At 43.2% G+C, this 20053-nt stretch overlaps 1 protein-coding gene across 1 annotated transcript in view; it reads left to right on the plus strand.

Annotated features, from left to right (window-relative positions):
* Nucleotides 1-344: 344 nt before the first annotated feature.
* The window catches only part of EIF5A2 (eukaryotic translation initiation factor 5A2), a 33125-nt gene continuing 13416 nt past the window's right edge, over nucleotides 345-20053 (plus strand). Inside the window, exons 1-3 of the mRNA XM_029617035.1 lie at nucleotides 345-451; nucleotides 1632-1817; nucleotides 3254-3358. Coding sequence (XP_029472895.1) covers nucleotides 1653-1817; nucleotides 3254-3358 — 270 coding nt within the window. The 5' untranslated portion in view covers nucleotides 345-451; nucleotides 1632-1652. The remainder of the gene's footprint in view (nucleotides 452-1631; nucleotides 1818-3253; nucleotides 3359-20053) is intronic.

Here is a 20053-nt window from a genome sequence, read left to right on the forward strand (position 1 = left end):
TAAATATATAAAGATACAGGCGATTATGGATCGCCTGTATCCATAATCCATAAATTAATAATGCATAAATTAATTGTAAAGACAAAAAAAGGACGTATTGTCCTTTTTTGTCTTTACAATTAATTTAAACACGAGTATACTTTCCCCTTTACCTAACGCCCTTCCAAGCTACAGCCAGAAACCAGCGGTGCCCACCCAAAAGACTCGCAAAACCCACCTAACCCCGCCCCCCCACAAACGAGCGGCTGTGCGTCACAACGCGGCCTCGTCCCTCCCACCCACCCACCCACGACGCGATGGAACGCGGGGGGTAGCGTCGGAGCGAATTGACGGCGCGCACGCCGGAAGCCGAGGGCGGCTGGGAAATTCTTCCTTTAGCCCCACCCCCCGCCGGGTTGCCGCAGTGAAATTGGGCGCGTATGCGCAGTGACGTTCCTTTTTTTGTTGGAAGGTAAGGACTGGCATGGCGCGTGGTTCTCTCGGCGATAACTTTAAAAAAGCCCTTTAAAACTTAGGCGGAGGGAGGGCAGCGCTGCCGGAGGGGGGCTAAGGAGACCGCTACACGGACCGTCTGGTGTGAGCGGCGGTGCTTTTTTTTTTTTTAGTTATTTTTTTTTTATTATTGTTGAAAGGTGGGAGAGTCGTCGCCCGGCAGGGGTGGGTACTTGGCGCGTCTTTTGGCCGTTGGAGGGAGGAAGAGGGTGGGCCGGCGGAGGAGCTCTGGGGGCCTGAGAGAGAGAGAGAGCGCGAGAGCGCGCGTGCTCGTCCAAGGGGGAGAAAGGGCTGGGGCCGGGCTTGGGCACGCGCGCGCGAGCGAGCCGGTTGTGGCGTCGCGGCCTTGGTGGTGAGATTTCCGAGGGCCGCTAGCTGCTGCTGCCCGCGTCTCTTCCTGAGCTTACAGATGTCCAACTACTACGTTTACTCTTTCGCGTTGCGCATTTTTTTTTTGGTTTGTGTGGCACGGATGAGGCGTTGTATTTTAACAAATCGCTTGACACTGGCAGGGTTTTCGAGTGCATAAGCCTGCGCGCCCGTCCTGCAGCAGCCGCCTCTTACCGCTTTCGTGTACCTAACGGTTCACCCACTACTTTGTTTTATTCCGAAGGCAGGGTTGCATGGAGGTTACAGAACAACCCTTTATTCCACCCCTTTCTTTTAAGTGCGTCTGTAGTAGATTGGGTTCTTTGGTTACTGTCTGTGGTGGAGTGCAATCACTTCTTCTTTATTAAGCGTTTCTCTGAATGCATAAACTAAACTTTTTTTTTTTTCAGCGAATCTGATTTACTTGTCCGTTGCGCTTGAATAGGCCCTGGTCTTAGAAAAAGAAGCATGACTTTGCAAGGATCCTGAATCGGGGTTTCCGTTTCCTGGATCAGGGTTCAGGCGGTTTTTCTCCTTAAACACGTGGATAGGGCGTGGGATTGGGGGTGCTCGGTTCGCTGTACCGCACATCTGCACTGTATATGGAGGGTTGCATGTTGAACGGTGCCGAAACTATGAATGTTTGTCAAATGCTCCCCACCTCACCCACGCCATTTAACTTTAATTTTTTGATCCTTGAGTTGGGAGGAGGGTAAGTTTAGTAACTTTGCACCAAAAGTACAATAAACCTATTTTAAAAATCTTTGTAGCACCCAGTAGAAATTTTCAATATGGCCGATGAGGTTGACTTTACCACTGGAGATGCCGGGGCTTCCGCCACTTTTCCCATGCAATGTTCTGCTCTGCGCAAGAATGGGTTTGTGGTACTAAAAGGACGTCCCTGCAAGATTGTTGAAATGTCAACCTCAAAGACTGGAAAGCACGGGCATGCCAAGGTAAATATAAAAACATAGTTTGTTGGCTTAACTCAGAGTTACTTGCATTTGTTGTCAAAGACCTTATCCGTTTGCTACGGTAAATGGATCGCTTAGACTAGAGGAAGGCTGCTAAATTCAGCAACGTGCTATATTTTTGTAAAGTTTACATTTTGTAAAATCTTTATTCTTTAATCTGCCACATCTTTATTTCTGGCATTTTTAAATTGATATAGTATTTTATGTAAACTTAATAGTTTCAGGTATCTTATGATTCAGGTTTATATAAAAACTTTTCTGTCTAGTAAATACGGAGCATTTATACATCAGTAAGTTTTTTGAAGCAAAGCTTGCTGTATGTTTTTCACTAATTTTGTATACGCTCAAATCTGGTTAATGCAGGCTGAGCCTGGCTCCATTTGAATTGAAATCAGATATTGTCTTTATGGTTTACAAGATAAGCTGTTGCTTTTTAATATTTCTCTGAAAATTTCAGCCCTATTCATGTCTGAAGCATAAAGCTAGAAGCAAGGATGGAAATATATTTAGAAGACTTAAGTACAAGTTAATTTGTAGAAGTCAGGGAATCTTATCCTTGCTGTTTTAGCTCCTTGCTGCTGTTAAGCTTGTTTTTTTTTAACTTCTATAACTTTTTGCTGTTTCTAACTTGTTTTTTGTAATTTTAGGCAAAAGCTACCAAGTTTTAGGTAACCTGACTACTGGGTATCTTTTTCAGTGCTTATTTCTGCACACTGATTGCAGTTTCGCTTGACTAGTTTCCAGACAAAACTGCTGCAGTTCTTTAAAAAAAAAAAAATTGCACTGAAATTCCTTGTGGCACTACCTCATATTCTCTAGATAGTGAGAGGATATGCCTCCTTTAATCTATGCTCTTATGTACCCATCCCCAAATTTTTTACTCCTTTTGGTATGTTCTTGGTTTCTTAGAAATAAGATTAACAGAGGATAACTGTCTGCTGCAGTCTTATTTTCATCAAGTAAATAATATCTGAGCAAGTGCAAAATCCTCTTGTTCCTGGACCATTAGGTTTTCACATTGAAATAGTTTTCTTTCTGTTTGCATTTGTGTGCTGGACTCTTGAACAAATGTATCTTTAATTTAGTACCCTTTTGAATATGTACAGACTGGATATTACAAATTAAAACCTTGCTTTCCATGTTTAGAATCAAATACTTGAGTAGGAAGTATGAAACTAAGCTAAGTTTTATAGACTGATAGTTTTGCTGCCATTTTTCCTATTTTGGGTACTGGTAATTTGCAAACAGCTTAAGCTGTTACAAATTTAAAGGAGCCCAAGATTTACAGGAGGGGGATGTCTTCATCTTGTTAGAAACATTTTGACAGAATGAAAATCTTAACATTTCTTTAGATATCTTTAAGAGAATCCTTTTTTTGATGAATGGAAAATGATTTGTTGTCCTTGTTGAATATGTAGGTTCACCTGGTTGGTATTGATATTTTCACTGGCAAGAAATATGAAGATATTTGCCCTTCCACCCACAACATGGATGTTCCAAATATTAAGAGGTGTGACTACCAAGTGAGTGAATAGTATTTCTACTTTAAAGAAGAAAAAATCTATGTACATTTCATTTCCTAACTAAAACAAGTTTGGCTTGCAAGATTGAGCTTTATATTTGGCCCAAGTTGGTGGTCTGAGTGATGCATTTGACACACTTTTTTTCCCAGTTCTGAGTGGCGGCTGCACACAACATATTTCAGGAGTTAGAACAATGTAGTGGTGTGTTGGTTTTACATGTTAAAAATGCTTTTCCTGTGGTTAGCAAAAATGGCCTTAAGCTTAATGTGTCTAGGAATATGGCTGGCATAATGGGCTATATGTACTAAATATTTTTCTAAATATACAATACCAGGGTGTAGTTCAGTGACAGCATTGTCATGCAGAGTATAGTGGTTTTAAGCCATAGTCCTGTCTGCTGCTGAGGCTAGAAGTTATTGCACATTGTTCAAATATTCATGTGGTGGAAGACAGTGTACCTCAGTCATTGCTCAAGGGCATTCTAGTACTGGCTTCCAGTGTGACCATTGCCTCCCACTGGACAGTAGCTGTAATGGTTAGGCTAAGAGGGATTAAGAAAAATGGAAAAGGCTGCAAATGTAAGCCCTTTGACAGTAAGCAGTATTGGGGCAGTTTCTGAATAGACTCAAATGATTAGGGCAGAGGCTGCCAGGCTATCATAGAGAAAACATGGCCTGATTCACAAAGGGTCTTTTTTTGTCTGGGGAAAAAAGTATAGTGAACCAGACCATTAATGCTGACCATAGTCATTACATGTCAGAACATTTCAGGCTCCCTGGGGCAGTAGACTTGGAAGTATTTGAAATGGAAACTTCTCAAGTGTCCTGTTCTCAGATTTTGCTCCTTGGCAGGATTAATTTTTTGATATCCTTCAGAGGAATCATAACAGGATCCCAAAGATTTCTGGGATCTCTGGACATATGCAGGCTAGCAGCTTCTTATACTTTCAGCCTAAAGTAGGTTTTGTTAATTAACCATAAGACAGGTAAGCTAGGTTGCTAGATTTATACACAAGCATAAACAGTATATCTCATGTATAAGCGAGGGTATTTTTAGGCCCCCAAATCAAGATTAATCTGTCACCTATGGATGTCAAGGGAAAGCCTTAGGGGGCTTATGAAATGGTGAAATCTTACTAAAACACAACTAAAAAAAAAAGCAATTTTCTTAAAAGCATAATAGTCTCATAAACACTAAGAATGTCCCTGCTGTATGTATTTTTGCCTCCCTCCCCCAAGCTTGAATATTTTTACTCAACATTCTTCATCAGAATATCCAAATCGTGGAACTGTTCTTTGATGCCATCAGAGTAAATATTTTTGCTTTCTCCATCTGTTGAATCATCTGACTCGTCTGTGTCTTCATATATGGCATCATCTTCTGATCCATCCTTAGCATTACTAATGCTGCATTTCATTAATGACGACTTAACCATTTCTGATGGAATTGACTCCCATGCATCCTTTACCCATTTTGCTACCAAATCAATGTCTGGTTTCATCAGGTTCCCTCCTCTTGTAAACTTTACTTGACCAGAATACATCCATTGTTACATATGCCGCAACTGGTCCTTGAAAAGCTAACAAATGGCAGAAAAGGGCCAAGCAGTCTGCCCAGCAAGCCTATGGTAGTGTCTGCCTCGCCATACAAGTCCCCCCCCCCCCATATTTATCAGTTTCTCACTCAGTCAGGGTCCTTGTTGGTTGCTGTCTGAGTCCAATTCCCTGTTACCTCTTGTAGTTGAAGTAGAGCAATGATAGTATTGCATCAAGTATGAAAGCTTATTAGTTAATGGTAGTAACCGCCATTCCCGCAAGTTACCTCCATGCACTTTTTTCTTCATTTCCATTCTCTTGCATTTAGGGATCCAGTGTTTATCCCATGCCCCTTTTGAAATCTTTCACGGTTTTTCTTTACTGCCTCCAGAAGAGCATTCCAGGCATCCACCACCCTCTATAAGTAGCACATGCTATCCAGTTGCACCACTGGAGCTTGTTGAGACGTCTAAAGGCTGGAGCATTGTCAGACCTCCTGGAATCACTGCAAAGTGATTGCTATTTTCTTTGCATCATACTTCGCATCCTCTATGTTCACGGAACATATCCCACACAAATAGTGACTGTTTTCTTAACCCCACACCTGATCACCTACCCCACACGCCACAGCCACCATTTCATTCCCTCCTTATCCATCCAGCCTTTAGGATGAACCTAACGTTTATGCCTGCTGGAATTTTTAGGTTCTTTGGCATTGTTTTCCTCTTGAATATTACCACTGAATGCAGTTTTGTGCCATCTGCCAGGCAAGACAAGACCACCGTTAAATGGGTCTTTTCATGACTAGTTTTTCCAAGTATGGTCTTCTCCCCAATGCCAGTTATAGTTCGATAGCCAGGCATATCAAATTCATAGGTTTCATCTATATAACCAATGTTCATATCAAAATGATTCTTTATTCTCTGAATAACTAATTTGTGGAATGAACAGATCTTTTCATCAAGCTCTTTTGGCAGTTTCTGTGAAATCTTTGTGCACTGACAAAGGCAATAATCCACATCGGTTCATGAATCGTGAACATCAACCAGACGATGCTGTGGATTTTCAGACCTTTGGCTTTTCCCATTCCTTCAAAAGGCAAATTTTGAAACGAAGGCTTTGACTGGCATTTCTAGTAGCTTTTCTTCATTTTTTTGCCAGTCTGAGTTTTTCACTAATGTCAAATTCTCTTGGCAGCTACACAATTATTGGCCTCCTTTGCACGTTCTATAACCTTCAGCAATGCAGTTTAAGGTGCTCTTTTTCTTCTCGGTGCTCATTTTCCTGAGAGCAAGATGTCATTATTCTGACTGTCCCTGCTGTCTGAATCCTTCCCTCCCCCCCATGGCTTCTGCTCCTGTTTGAATCCTTCCACCTTCCCAGTTCCTTAATTTACCTGTTATCTGAGCAATGATGGCAATTGCTCAGGGATGTCCTTCCTCCTCCCCTGCGGTCATCTCCCAGTGTAGTGGTAGGACAGCTTCTCCCCCACAACTCTGGATTCTTCGCTGCTGCTATGAGGATACATTTTCCCTCCTTCCCCCATGGGGTCCCAGTGGTACACTTTGAACCATGTGGTTCTAAGTGCACCAATCAGACCCTGGCTTTCGAGGGCAGGGGGGAAGGACATGCTTATGCAAGTGCTATCGTACCGGCATTATGTAGATTGACCCGTGGATAAGACAGTGATTTTAATGACTGGGTTTGGAGGTAAATTCTTTGGCTTGTAGGTGAGTAGGGTAACTAAAAATGTGCATATAAACAGTTGACTTTTCAAGGATCCTGTTCAGTTCATTTTGATTAGGAAAAAGAATAAGGATTCCTTGTCTCTATCTTGAGTTTGTTTTGAGTTGAAATCAGGTTTCTGCAGCCTCTGTTTCTGAGCATCCAAAATCCTTTTTTTCTGTTTTAGAAATATGGGTTTTAATACATGCTTTCTGGGAGCAGTGGATATTTCCCTTCAGTGAACTACACAGGGATCAAGTCTTGCAGACTAGCTTTGTTATATGCCGATTTTCTTATGAAACCTATGGATTGAGTACACCCTCTTTAAAAATCTGTTGGAAAACATTCCAGAAGCTCTGCTTCTGCATTACTTCCTTTGTCATTTGGGTGTAGGATCTTCTACATTTAATGTTTTCTTGCTTTTCCCCTATTTTGCTGCTTTTCTCAGTCTGCTACATATACTTGACACTTAAGTAGTGCACCTAATGTTCACAGGGTGATGGTAATAAAGTTAGTGCTATTATGCCTAAGGAGTATTGTTTCAGGACAGTCTACAGCTATTCTGTCTTGTAGCACTATCAGGAATATTGTGGTGTGGTTAACTGGATTAGTTTTGTAGATGTTTTTTCAGTCACTTTCAAAATTTCATGGTCTCAGTAGTTTCTCTATGATGCCTTGAGCTTTATGATGGTGTCTGCAATGAATGAAACTTTTGAGGGGCATGGAAACTCCCTCCTCTCATGTCTTATGCTATAAATATCTTTGCCCTACATCAAAATTATTTTCTGAGATGGTTTAAGGGGAAGGAGCAAGATGGCACCTAAGGATTGCAGCCTATAGTGAAGCTTTCGTCCCCTTTCTTACATGATAGTAAGAAATCATGTATTTCTTACATATTTCTTACAAATTTTTACATAGCATTTAATTTATTTGTATACCGTTTAACCGTTTATTCTTTTCTATCTCTTCCTTCTTATCCAAGTTCTGCTACCCTTGTTATTTGTAACTGCTCCTTCGATCACCACAGTTCTAGTTGTTGTATTTAATGCACTCCCGTTCCATGTAAACCAGCAAGATATGTGCTCATGATTGCCGGTATATAAAAACCTTAAATAAATAAAATAAATAAAATAAATAAATAAATGATAGTCATGAACAAGTCATATCGGTGACTTCTCTCCAGTTTCTCAGTCTGCTGCTGCATTGGTTCCAGTTAATCCCTTTGAATGCTGAGGAATTGATGTTGGGGAGAGAGATGCAGAATGTGTTGAGGGGGGCATTGCTGCCTCTCCTTACTTGTAGTATCTCACAAAGTCCTGTGCTGATTGTAGGAGATCTGTTTAACATGGCTCCCAGAGCCCAGAAGAAGGGAGAGCCATTCGAGCGATGCTGGAGCTGGCAGCAGGCAACTATAGTTAGCAGCTTCAGAGGAGTAGGGTTTGATCTGCATAGTTGACAATTCAGTGGGAATGGAGTCTAAAATGAGCAGGTACCTGGATGAACCCCTAGAACAAGAGGTGAGCAAGGGAGTTTTTCATCTGGCAAAGCCCATAGAGTTCACTAAATCTGAAAGGACATTGTGGGACTGGGACAGACTTACAGCACTGTTTCCCCTTTGGAAAAGACGCAGGCCTTGAAGACTGGAGCGTATTCAGAACCACATGTAGGAGAGAGGAAAGACTACAGATTTAAGGCAGTGATGGCTAACCTATGACACGTGTGTCAGGTGACACGCCGAGACTTTTTGCTGACATGCGCAGCGTTTCGTGGACTATCGGGAATTTTTTAAATCTGCGCTGAGCCTATTTTTATCGGCTGCGCCGACCCTTTAAAACTAGTTTTTTAGTATGCCCCCGGGCGCAGCGATAGGCAGGGCCGCGGCCCGAAGAAAAATCACGTTTAAACGCGCTGATGCTCCTCCTCCTTCCTGCCTGTGCGGCCCCGGAAGTAAACGTTGCCGGAGCCACGTGGGCTGGAAGGAGGCGAAGCATCGGCGTGTGCAGAAGAGGAGCATCGTTTACAGGCAGCTGCGAATTCCAAGTCGCAGTGGCCCGAGAAGAGGAAGAGGCCTGGTAGCAGGGCTGCCGCAGAGCCCATCCTACGACGACCCGCGAAGAGGAGGCCCAGAGGTGAGAGAGGCTGAGGGTCTGTAGAGGGGGTGTGTGCGTGTATGAGATGAGTTGAGAGATTGTGTGAGTGAGGACCTGAATGTTTGCAGAGACAGCCTGTGCTTGAGCAAGACAGCATGTGGGAGTGAGAGCCTGTGCTTGAGCAAGACAGCATGTGGGAGTGAGACTGTGTATGAATGATTGTATGAGAGCATGTGACAGTGAGAGCCTGGGTGAGAAATGCATGTGAGAATGAGAACCTGACTGTGTGAGGGAAGAAGATGGAGAGAAAAACAGAAAAAAAGACAATAAAAGGAATTGGCAAAAAAATAAAGGGAAGGTGGGAAAAAAAGCCTGTGACCAACCAATTGGAAAATGAAGATCAGACAGCAAAGGTAAACAAAATTAATTACTTTTTAGTGATTGGCACATGTAATCTTTGGGAATGTGCAAGAATAGCACTTTCTCTATGCAGATCTCACAATGTACGAGATCTGCATGGAGAAAATGGAAGCCCACGGGGCCCGCACAGAGGAGGCAGCAGAATGGGCTTCAGTGTCAGTAGCAGCAATTGGCATCTCCCCAATAGCCACGCGGCAGCAGTGACAGTGGCAGCAGAGGAATGAGAGAGGTTCTGAGGTTGCTGGCAAAAGAGAGGGGGGTCTGGTCTGCCTTTAGTGTGTGCATGTGTATGAATGGGACTCTCTGCATGGGGGTGTATGTGTGTGAATGCATGGGTGCCTGCATGAGAATGAATTGGTGCCTGCCTGGAGGATGGAGCGGGAGTGACTGGGAGCCTGCCTGGGTGTGTGTTTTTGTGTGTATGTGAGGGAGCCAGTGAGTGTGAGAGCATGAGTGTGTATGAGAAAATCCAGGGGAGTAAGTTTTGGAGGGGGGGAGAGTGTTTTAATTGAAGATTTAGCCAATGAAATTCAGTGACAAAGTCACTAAGCAGGTAAGGTAAAGAATTATTTGTTTTTGCTTTATTAATAAATACAGAACATATATTAAAATTAACTTTTTGTTAATATTAGAGCTACAAATATCACAATTACGGATTTTTCTAGAAGTGACACACCACCAGTGTTTTGTTTTATTTATTTTTAATTTTTATATACCGAAGTTCTTGTAAGAACTACAAATCACTCCGGTTTACATAAAACGATAAACTGCCCAACAGAGAAAGGGGCTTTACATAGAACCGTAGAACAGATGGAACGATATAACTGTATGTCAATTTAACATAGTAATAAATAAATTATATATACAGTTTAACTATTTAACATAGAAAATGACATATTAACGCTGCAAAATAGATACAATAAAATATGATGAACTTTTGGACTCAAAGATTGTTGTACAGTTGCAGGGTCCTAATAGTAGGACTTGGTGCGGTGTCCATAATTTGGGGATACCTCATATTTAGGATGTCTGTCTGAGTAGCATTAAGAGTCTGGGAAGGCTTGTTGGAAAAGCCAGGTCTTCAGTCTTTTTTTGAATTCTTGATTGGGTTCAAGTCTTAGATCTGGGGGGAGCGAGTTCCACTGGTGGGGGCCTGCTGAAGATAGTTCTCGTTTGCTCAATGATGATTTTATTTGTGGGGCATGCAGTGTTCCTTTGTATGCGCTTCTAATAGGTCTAGAAGATGTGTGCGGTTGGAGTTGAGAGCTTAACATAATAGGAGCTAGTTTGTTTGTCGCTTTGTGGACGAGTGTGAGTACCTTATAGAGTATCCTGTGTTTAATAGGGAGCCAATGTAGGTTACGAAGGATTGGGGTGATATGATCTTTTTTGTTAGAGCTTGTGAGAATTCTAGCAGTGGAATTCTGTACCATCTGTAATGGTTTGATGGTGTTGATGGGTAGACCTAGCAGAAGGGAGTTGCAATAGTCGAGCTTAGATAATATGATGGATTGCAGTACTAGCCTGAAGTCGGAGAAGTAAAGGAGGGGTTTAAGTTTTTTGAGGACTTGCAGTTTGTAAAAGCAGTCCTTTGTGGTAGTGTTATGCTCGTTTTTTTAAATGAATTTTGACACTGAGTGCAAAAGGTTGGCCATCACTGGATTAAGGTCAGGAGATTGCTACAATTAAGGACAACCTCTGCTGGAAAATTTTCCAAATCAAATACTGCAGTTTGCATCTTAAACCATTGGTATGTCCCCTAGATATGCTGAAGACGTTTGAGACATTGAAAGTACCTGAGACTCCTGTTTTAGCTATCATCTACTGTTAAGATGGCTGAGAGAAACCCTGGCTCTTCTTTCTTCAACATCTGATTTCTTGGATTTAACTTTTTTGGAAACTTCTAATAAGAGTAATACCAGGGATTGTTTCACTAGTATTGGATCCAGATAAGGACTGGCTGCTTAAAATTAAGGATTGGGAGGATTTATGTTTAAAACTTAGGGTGTTTCCCAATGTTGCTAAAACAACTTTTGTTACTAAGGCTATGTATTCTTCAGTTGAGTGCCTTTTTTCCCTAAAAAGAGAATTGTACCCCTTCATACATGATCTAGGAATCAGCTATTTGTTTTGAGTGCTTCAATTAGCATTTGACTTTTATGTATAGAAGTTTTTCTTCCTAGAATGGTGGTTTGACTGCCACACATTTGAGAACTAGTCAGTGTAGTGCATATAAATTAAGGTTGGGCTTTTCATTACTTTCTCTAAGCCTACCTGGTTAATATCCATTTATGGACTTTTCTTCAGGAGCTTGCCTCGTCCTTTTTTGAATCTCACTGTTGGTTTCCTTGATCACTTCCTCTGACAAGATTCCATAACCTGCTTGGGTGCTGAGTGTGAAAGTCCTTTCTACAACCTTTTAAATCTACTGGTTGCTAGTTTCAGTGTTCCTAGTGGTGTTTGAAAGGGTAAATAACTTCCCTATTTACTTGTTCCTCCCCTCTCATGATTTTATATATTTCAAACATATCCCCTGGCTTTTTTTCTAAGCTAAAGAGCCCTAATCGTTTTAGCTTTTCTTCATAAAGCTTTTCAATTCCCTTTTTTTTTGTTGCCCTTCTGTGCCTTTATCTGCTATTTTTTTACTTTATTTTTTTTTTAAGAAATGGGGTTGACAAAGGCATTATGAGATTCTCAGCTTTGTTTGCTATTCCTTTCCAAATAATTCCTAATATTTCATTTTCCTTTTTGATTGCTGCCACAGAGGTGAAGATTTCAAAGTATTGATCACAAGGACTCTGAAGTCCTTTTGCTGTATGGTGACTCCTAGCACAGGACCCAGTATCATGTACCTGTAGTTGGGATTATTTTTCCTTACATGCTTTACTTTGCCCTTGTTCATATTAAATTGCATCTGCCATTTAGAAGCCCAGTCTAGTCTCACAGACCACCTGTAGTTCTTCAACCCTTTGCTGTTTCAATAACTAGAAAATAATTTTATTTTCACATGCTAAAATTTTAAACTTAATTGGATATCCATATGGTATAGCACCCTGACTAGGGTGTGGTAGCATAAGCATATGATATTAAATACTAGAATACAGGGGGCATTTTAGTTAATGCGGTAAAGTCTAGTGGTGAAATGTCTGCTACCAGTCTGATTTTGGGAGAAAATGAAGATGCTTATACAGCATTTTCTGTCTGCATTAATCTCATAGGCACAACTATTGTGCTAGTAGCACATGATGTAAATACAAGTAAAGCTAACTACTGTTAGTATTTTATATTCCCTATTTTGCATGCTGTGTGCAAGTCACATCTGTAAGAAACTCATCTTTTTCATATTGGTAAGAAATTTAGACTTGAACCCAAACTTTCTTTCCCTTAGTTTACCTGATGTATCATCACAATTTGTCATTTAAAACAAATCTCAACTTTTTAAATTACCTTGTATTTTTGCTTGTTCACCTTTTGTCTACAAATCTTAGGGATTCTTAAAATAAAAATACAAAAAACAGTTCAAACTCTTACATCTTCTTTTTTTTAATTTTTTATTTATTGCATTTTAAATATATACAAGTATTCACTTGTCAAATATCTCAAGTACAATTATAATAAGTAACAAACAGAAATTGCTCTTACATCTTAAAGATTTCCCCTGAATGTTTGCCTTGGTTTCATCACCTTAGTAAATCATTCTGCTCTCACAAGTAGTTTGAGGGACCATGGGTAGGCATTTAACCTTGTAGTACTCCAAGCTAAGTATAATTATGGGGGTAGTGCAAAAGCAGATATTTTCCTTCTCAGCTGCTCCTGTCTTGCCATGAGGAAGATCTCTCTTCAGCCTGGCATCTGATGTCTGGGGGTACAATAAGAGGGCAAAAGGCAGTGTTGTGCAGTGATCCTGAGGCAGTACGAGAGAGGATACCCCCTCGACATGGTTTCCCTTCTCAGTGATTCCTGTCTGGTTGCGGGGAAGGTCCCGTTTCTTCAGCCCTGTGTCTGAAGTCATCTGGAGGCGTGCAGCAGCCGGCATGCTGCTGAAGCTGGGCGCCAAAGGGGATGCGCCTCTAGGAAAGAATTCTGGTGAAAGAAGGTGCCGGGTTGTGAGTAGTGTATCTATTTTCTGCTCTATTAGGTCCCACTGTTCCAGAGCTTGGCCCTCTCCCCATTAGTTGAGGGGCCTATGCTCTTGTCGAATGTTAGGGCATTATTGGGATCTGATAAACTAGGCTCTTCTAGAACCACTTTGGATGGAACTGCTGTCTCCTTGATCACCCAATTTATCTTCCTCCCAATATTGGGGTGTGTGGGGGGGGAGGGTACTTTGGAGGTGGTGGCCAGACTGCTGGTGATGGAAGCAGGCCCTGGGAACATGTTGAGGTTGTCCCACACGGTGTAGTTGGTTCTACCTTAATCTCTACACGTGAAACGCCATCTATTACATTGGAGATGTTATGTGCTGCCATTAGGGGACTAGAAAGATCTGTATCTATTTGACAATGTTATCTCAGCCTTTATGGAACTGCAGTTGCAGGTGAATTCCCAGAAACAGACAAGTGCAGGGCTTAAAAGATGTTTGTGGTCTTTGATACATAGTGTAAAGTATTGCATAAAATGTAACTCTGGTTTGGGACACAATCATTACATCATAAAGTTGAATCCTTGATATTTATTCCAAAAAACTGCATTAACTTTTTTAAATGTCCCTAAATCCTCCTTGGTTATTCCATTACATATAATCATTTCATACAGTTTTGTCTGAATCCATTCCTCCAGTCTCTAAAGTTTGATACCTTTAGGGAAGTGTGAATGTCGGTACACCTGATTCTCAGTTGGATCCTGGAAATTTGATAGTGTTTGCAGGGTTCACAAATATTTACTTATTTTATTTCATTTATTTATGCCATCTTATCTGTAGTTCTAAGTGGCTCACAATGGGAATAGTCATAAAATTACAATAACACATACAATAAAACTAAAATTTGAGACCATGTATAGACAGTATAGTGGTCTTCACTTGTAAGTCAGAACATAAACAAGATTTTACAAATACTGTAATCGAGTTTGAGTTATTCAGGGGGTAGATTGGAGGCTCTTAAGGCCTTCAAAGTCTCTTAAAGATCTAAAACTGGGTTTCCTTATGGAATGCAAGAGGCAGCTGATTCCACCCAGTTGGGCCGACTACATGAGTGTTTCTCTAGATTTCTTAACTAAACTGTGACTAGATATCTGCTGATTAGCTGATCACCATCCCTCTAGAGCAGGGGTCAGGAACCTATGGCTCGGGAGCCATATATGGCTCTTTTGATGGCTGCATCTGGCTCGCAGACAAATCTTTAATAAAAAAGTAAAAATCTAACAAAATTCCCCACCCTCCTGGCGCCCCCCCCCCAAAGACCTCCAAAATTAATTTACTACAACCCCCACCCTCCTGACCCCCCCAAGACCTGCCAAAAGTCCCTGGTGGTCCAGCGGGGGTCCGGGAGCAATCTCCTGGACTTGGGCTGTCGGCTGCCAGTAGTCAAAATGGCGCCGAAGGCCCTTTGCCCTCATTATGTCACTGAGGTCAACCAATGTCGGCGGTAGCCCTTGTGACATTGTAAGGGCAAAGGGCCGTCTGCTGCCAGTAATCAAAATGGCGTCGACGGCCCTTTGCTCTTACTATGTCACAGGGGCTACCGCCGCCATTGGTCGACCCCAGTGACATAGGGCAAAGGGCCGTCGGCGCCATTTTGACTACTGGCAGCCAACAGCCCAAGTCCAGGAGATCACTCCTGGACCGCTCCTGGACCCCCGCTGGACCACCAGGGACTTTTGGCAGGTCTTGGGGGGCATCAGGAGGGTGGGGGTTGTAGTAAATTAATTTTGGAGGTCTTGGGGGGCGTCAGGAGGGTGGGGGGTTTTGTTAGATTTTTACTTTTTTATTAAAGATTTGTCAGCGAGCCCTGGACCCCTGCTGGATCACCAGGGACTTTTGGCAGATCTTGGGGGGGTTGTAGTAAATTAATTTGGCAGGTCTTGGGGGGTGTCAGGAGAGTAGGGGGTTGTAGTAAATGAATTTGGTAGGTCTTGGAGTCAGGAGGGTGGGGGGTTGTAGTTAGTATGGCTCTCACAGAATTACATTTTAAAATGTGGCGTTCATGGCTCTCTCAGCCAAAAAGGTTCCTGACCCCTGCTCTAGAGAATTATGAACTTTGAACATAGTGCTAATGCTAGCAGGAGCATCATGTCAAATATTCAATCTATAGCTACTTTACTGGTTTCTTTTGTTAGAACCTGACAAAATGTGGACATTTAAGATGTTTTTCATCTTTAAGATGAAAAACATCTTGGGCATAGGATTTCCTTATTTACTGATGTCTCAGGATACACAAGATATCATTTGATGGCCATGCTTGCATTGAGTGTCCTTTATGCTGTTTTAGCCTCTTAAAATGTCAGTTTGAATGGCACTGTTCTTTGAGCCTGATCAACTTGAGGGTTTTTTGAGTAGGTAATTGCCACTGTCAAGCTCTCCTTATATGGAACCTACTGGATAGTTGCTGGGTATGAGTGTTAACCTATAACAAACATTTGTTTTTGTTAACTTTAATTTCCTATATTCTTCCATGCTTGATTTTAAATAGGATGGATAATTTGTTCTCTAATTTTTTTTCTGTCATTCAATGTATTGTCAGTGTTTCTTGGTGTAATTGATAGAGAACTTGCAGCTAAATGAAGGCAGAAATCTAAAATTCCTAGAACTTTACTCTGTTCTGTGCAGGCTGGTAGAACAGGAAAAACAAGGGAGTGATATTTAGATGGAGAAGTGAAACAAAATGGAAATAAGGAAGCCAGTAGAACATGTTAGAAGAGATGGAGAAAAGTGAGGTGAAAGATGGATGTAGGAAGCATTAGATTGCAAGGTTTAAGAGGGATATGTCCACTTTTTTCCCCACAGATGGAGGTAGAAGCAGCTCTGAGAAGCAAATATAACCAAAGAGCGCTCATTTTCCCCCCTCTTCTAATGCACAATAGCCCAGAAAAAAGTTTACAAAAAAATTGAAGCATAATAGAACAAAGAGCAAAATCCACTTGTTCTGGTTCTAAACTTTTGTCTAGTACCCAACTTCTGTAACTTCTCCACACATGCTTTTTAAGTAACAAGTTTATTGTAAAGTTTATTGATTATTGTAAATGTTTATTGTAAAGCACTGTTGCATATGTTCTAGTTCGCACAGCTGCAGTGTTTATCTGTGAACCGATGTGAGGTTACTAAACAAATGTTGGTATATAAAAACTGCAAATAATGGGTTCCCTGTACGTACCAGGATCATTCCAGACGGGTTATGTCCCCTGTCCAGCAGATGGAGTCAGAACGAAAAACTCTCAGGGGGGTGCCTTATAGCCACGCCTCCCCTGCTTCAGCTTTCAGTATAGTTCTGACTCCAGTAGATGCGAGCAGGGGACATGGAGGTCCCCAGCATTTAGCCTTAGGCTTTTCTATTTTGTGAAAATCTTTATTTGATTGAGGGATCAAGTTTTTGTTTGAGGAAAGATTTATTAAATTAAATTTCTCTTTAAATATTTTAGTCAGGTTTTCTGGCTCTCGGAACTTGCTTGACAGACTGTTACTGTCTCTTTTTCTTCCTCTTCCTGTCTGTTTTCCTTCAGGTTTAGAGGTAAGTTTCTTTTTATTTTTCAGGTACAAATGGTACAGAGGGGCATATCGGTGGTACCGTTCACTCCCCTCTTGCCCATGTGCATTGCCATTTATCCCCCCCCCTCCCCCCTTCCCGGTGGCGTGAGGAAGTATTTTAACCTGCGGCCCCGCGAAGTTACATTCCCCGGGGCCGCCAACCGTTTGGAAGTCCCGTTCCCTGACAGTTCTTGTGGGTTGTTGGGGGTGGAACCGGGCTGGACCCTCAGCCTTGTTATACACTACCTGTTTTCATTCTGCGCGCTCGAGCAGCCTTCCTTTTTTGCGCCGAAATGCAGAGACATTTAGTGGCTGAAGGAGACGGGGTACAGGGGGAATCCCTGTCCCGTGACAGTCGGCGTTTCAGCGTCTCTTCGGGAGGGGAGGATAGCCCTTCCCCAGACGAAGTCGACCTCCCTCAGGAACGAGCGCACAGAAAGCGTCAGGCTCCGTTCCTGTCGAGCGTGGGAACGGCGGCCATTTTGAATCAGGAGACAAGCACCGGCATTTCGGCAGACGACGCAGGGGCTCAGTTCTCTTCTTCCCTGCCTTTTCCTACTAGCGGAATTAAATCGCTTGCACAGCCTATTGCAAACTCTGAGGAATTTTCTCTCCAGAGTTTATTGTATTAATGCATAGGGCTTTTGTGCATAGCAGGGATTCTCTACCAGGTGGAGGGGGGCCTCCTCCACCTAAGATACCATGTCTGCCTACTCCCTTGCGGAGTTTTCTTCCCCAGGTTCCTCCTGTAGTGGGAGTTCCAGGGACTTCTCGGATCTCCATCTTCCAGCAGCACCTCAGACAGCAGCGGATGGGGATCCTCTTGTGGACCCGCTTATCGACAATCCCTCTTACTCCAGACGAGCTTATTCCACACTTCCTCCAGGAGATGGATATAGATCCTCCTCCAGATCCAGTAACGCCGGATCCAAGTTAAGAAAGGGGATCCACTTCTAGCGGGACTCCATCCTATGGCAAAAGCCTTTCCCACTCACAATATCTTACAGCTGATTTCAAGAGAATGGGATACTCCAGAATCTAACTTTAGAGTTGGAAGAGCCATGGATAAATTGTATCCTCTCCCGACGGATTTCTTAGAGCTTCTCCGTGTCCCAGCGGTAGATTCTGCAGTGACAAAGCATACTACCATTCCTGTTACAGGAGGGACGGCATTGAAGGATACTCAAGACCGAAAGTTGGAGGCTTACCTCAAACGGGTATTTGAGGTCTCGGCTCTAGGTATGCGAGCTGCTATTTGCAGTTCGTTAGCTCAGCGTGCGGGTCTTCGTTGGATCCAACAGCTTCTTACATCTCAGTCTTTGCCAGATGCCGAGGCTCAGCAAGCAGACAGATTAGAGGCCGTGGTGGCTTACGGAGCAGATGCCTTTTACGATCTTATCAGAGTACAGGCTCGAGCCATGGTTGCTGCAGTATCAGCTCGCCGTCTTCTATGGTTACGGAATTGGGCAGCTGATGCCTCTTCCAAAACCCGCCTAGGATCTCTTCCCTTCAAGGGTAGATTCCTTTTTGGGGAAGATCTGGATCAGATTATTAAGTCTCTTAACGAAAATGCGGTTCATAAGCTACCAGAGGATCGCCCCCGCTCTTATAGATCTTTCAACACTGGCAGAAATAGGTTCCGAAATCAGCGCAAATCGGCCCATGAAACAGCCACCTCAACCTCCTTCTTCCCGTTCCCATACTTGGAACCGGTCCTTTCGGGGCTGACGTTCTGGTAAGGACGGACATGGAACGGGTACAGCTCAGAAATCATCCCAATGATGCCAGGAGGACCCACGAGCCAGTTCCCCATTTGGGGGGACGGCTTATGCTTTTCTACGAAGCATGGGTCCACATAACCTCAGACCAATGGGTACTAAATATCTTAAGACAAGGTTACGCGTTGGATTTTGTTCATCCTCCTCCAGACAGGTTTCTATTCTCTCCATGCGGGTCTTTGCTCAAACGCCAGGCTGTTCGACAGACATTAGTTCGTCTCCTTGCCTTGGGAGCGATAGATCCTGTTCCAGCCTCCGAATTGGGTCGGGGCCATTATTCCATTTATTTTGTGGTACCCAAAAAAGAAAGGACCTTCCGGCCCATTCTGGATCTCAAGACCTTAAACAACTCCCTCAGAGTTTCTCGGTTCCGCATGGAAACCCTCCGTTCTGTATTAGCTGCGGTACATCCAGGAGAGTTTTTAGCCTCCTTGGATCTTACGGAGGCGTACCTACATATTCCGATCCTTCGAGACCACTAACGATTCCTTCGCTTCAAGATTCTGGAACAACATTTTCAGTTCCGGGCTCTACCCTTTGGGTTGGCCACGGCCCCTCGGGTCTTCACAAAGATCATGGTAGTGGTGGCGGCGGCTCTCAGAAGGGAAGGGATCCTGGTACATCCTTACCTGGACGATTGGCTCATCCGAGCAAGATCCAGAAGTCAGGGAATTCAAGCAGTCAACAGGGTTCTTCAGTTTCTCCACTCACTGGGATGGATTGTCAACTACTCAAAGAGCAGACTACGTCCTTCCCAGACTCTGTATTTTCTAGGAGCACACTTCGACACGAATGTGGCGATGGTGTTCCTTACTCAGGAGAGAGCGCAGGCTCTACGCGAGCAGATCCTCAGGTTTTTGTCTCTCGAGGTCATGACGGCGTGGGACTATTTACAGGTTCTGGGAACCATGGCCTCCACCATCGATTTGGTGCCTTGGGCCTTTGCTCACCTACGACCTCTTCAGAGGGCTTTGCTATCCCGCTGGAAACCGATCTCTCGGGATTATCAGGCTGTTCTACCGATTCCAGAGTATGCAAGACTAAGTCTCGATTGGTGGCTAAATCCACAACAAGTAGCTCAAGGAGTATCCTTGGAGTTACCAAACTGGGTGGTAGTAACCACGGACGCCAGTCTTTCCAGATGGGGAGCGGTCTGTCAGGACAGCTCGATTCAGGGACGTTGGTCGACACACCAATCAACCTGGCCAATAAACCGTCTGGAGGCCAGGGCCGTGAGACTCGCCCTACAAGGATTTCTACACCTGTTGCACCACAGGGCGGTACGAGTTCTATCGGACAACGCCACCACAGTCGCGTACATCAACCGTCAAGGAGGCACAAGGAGCAGACTGGTTTCCTTGGAAATCGACAGGTTGATGCAGTGGGTGGAACTCAATCTTCTCCGACTGGCAGCTTCCCACATAGCGGGAGTCGACAACATACAGGCGGACTTCCTCAGCCGGCAG

This window comes from Rhinatrema bivittatum, chromosome 9 (genome assembly GCF_901001135.1).
Source record: "Rhinatrema bivittatum chromosome 9, aRhiBiv1.1, whole genome shotgun sequence".
In the NCBI taxonomy this organism is placed as follows: Eukaryota; Metazoa; Chordata; class Amphibia; order Gymnophiona; family Rhinatrematidae; genus Rhinatrema; species Rhinatrema bivittatum.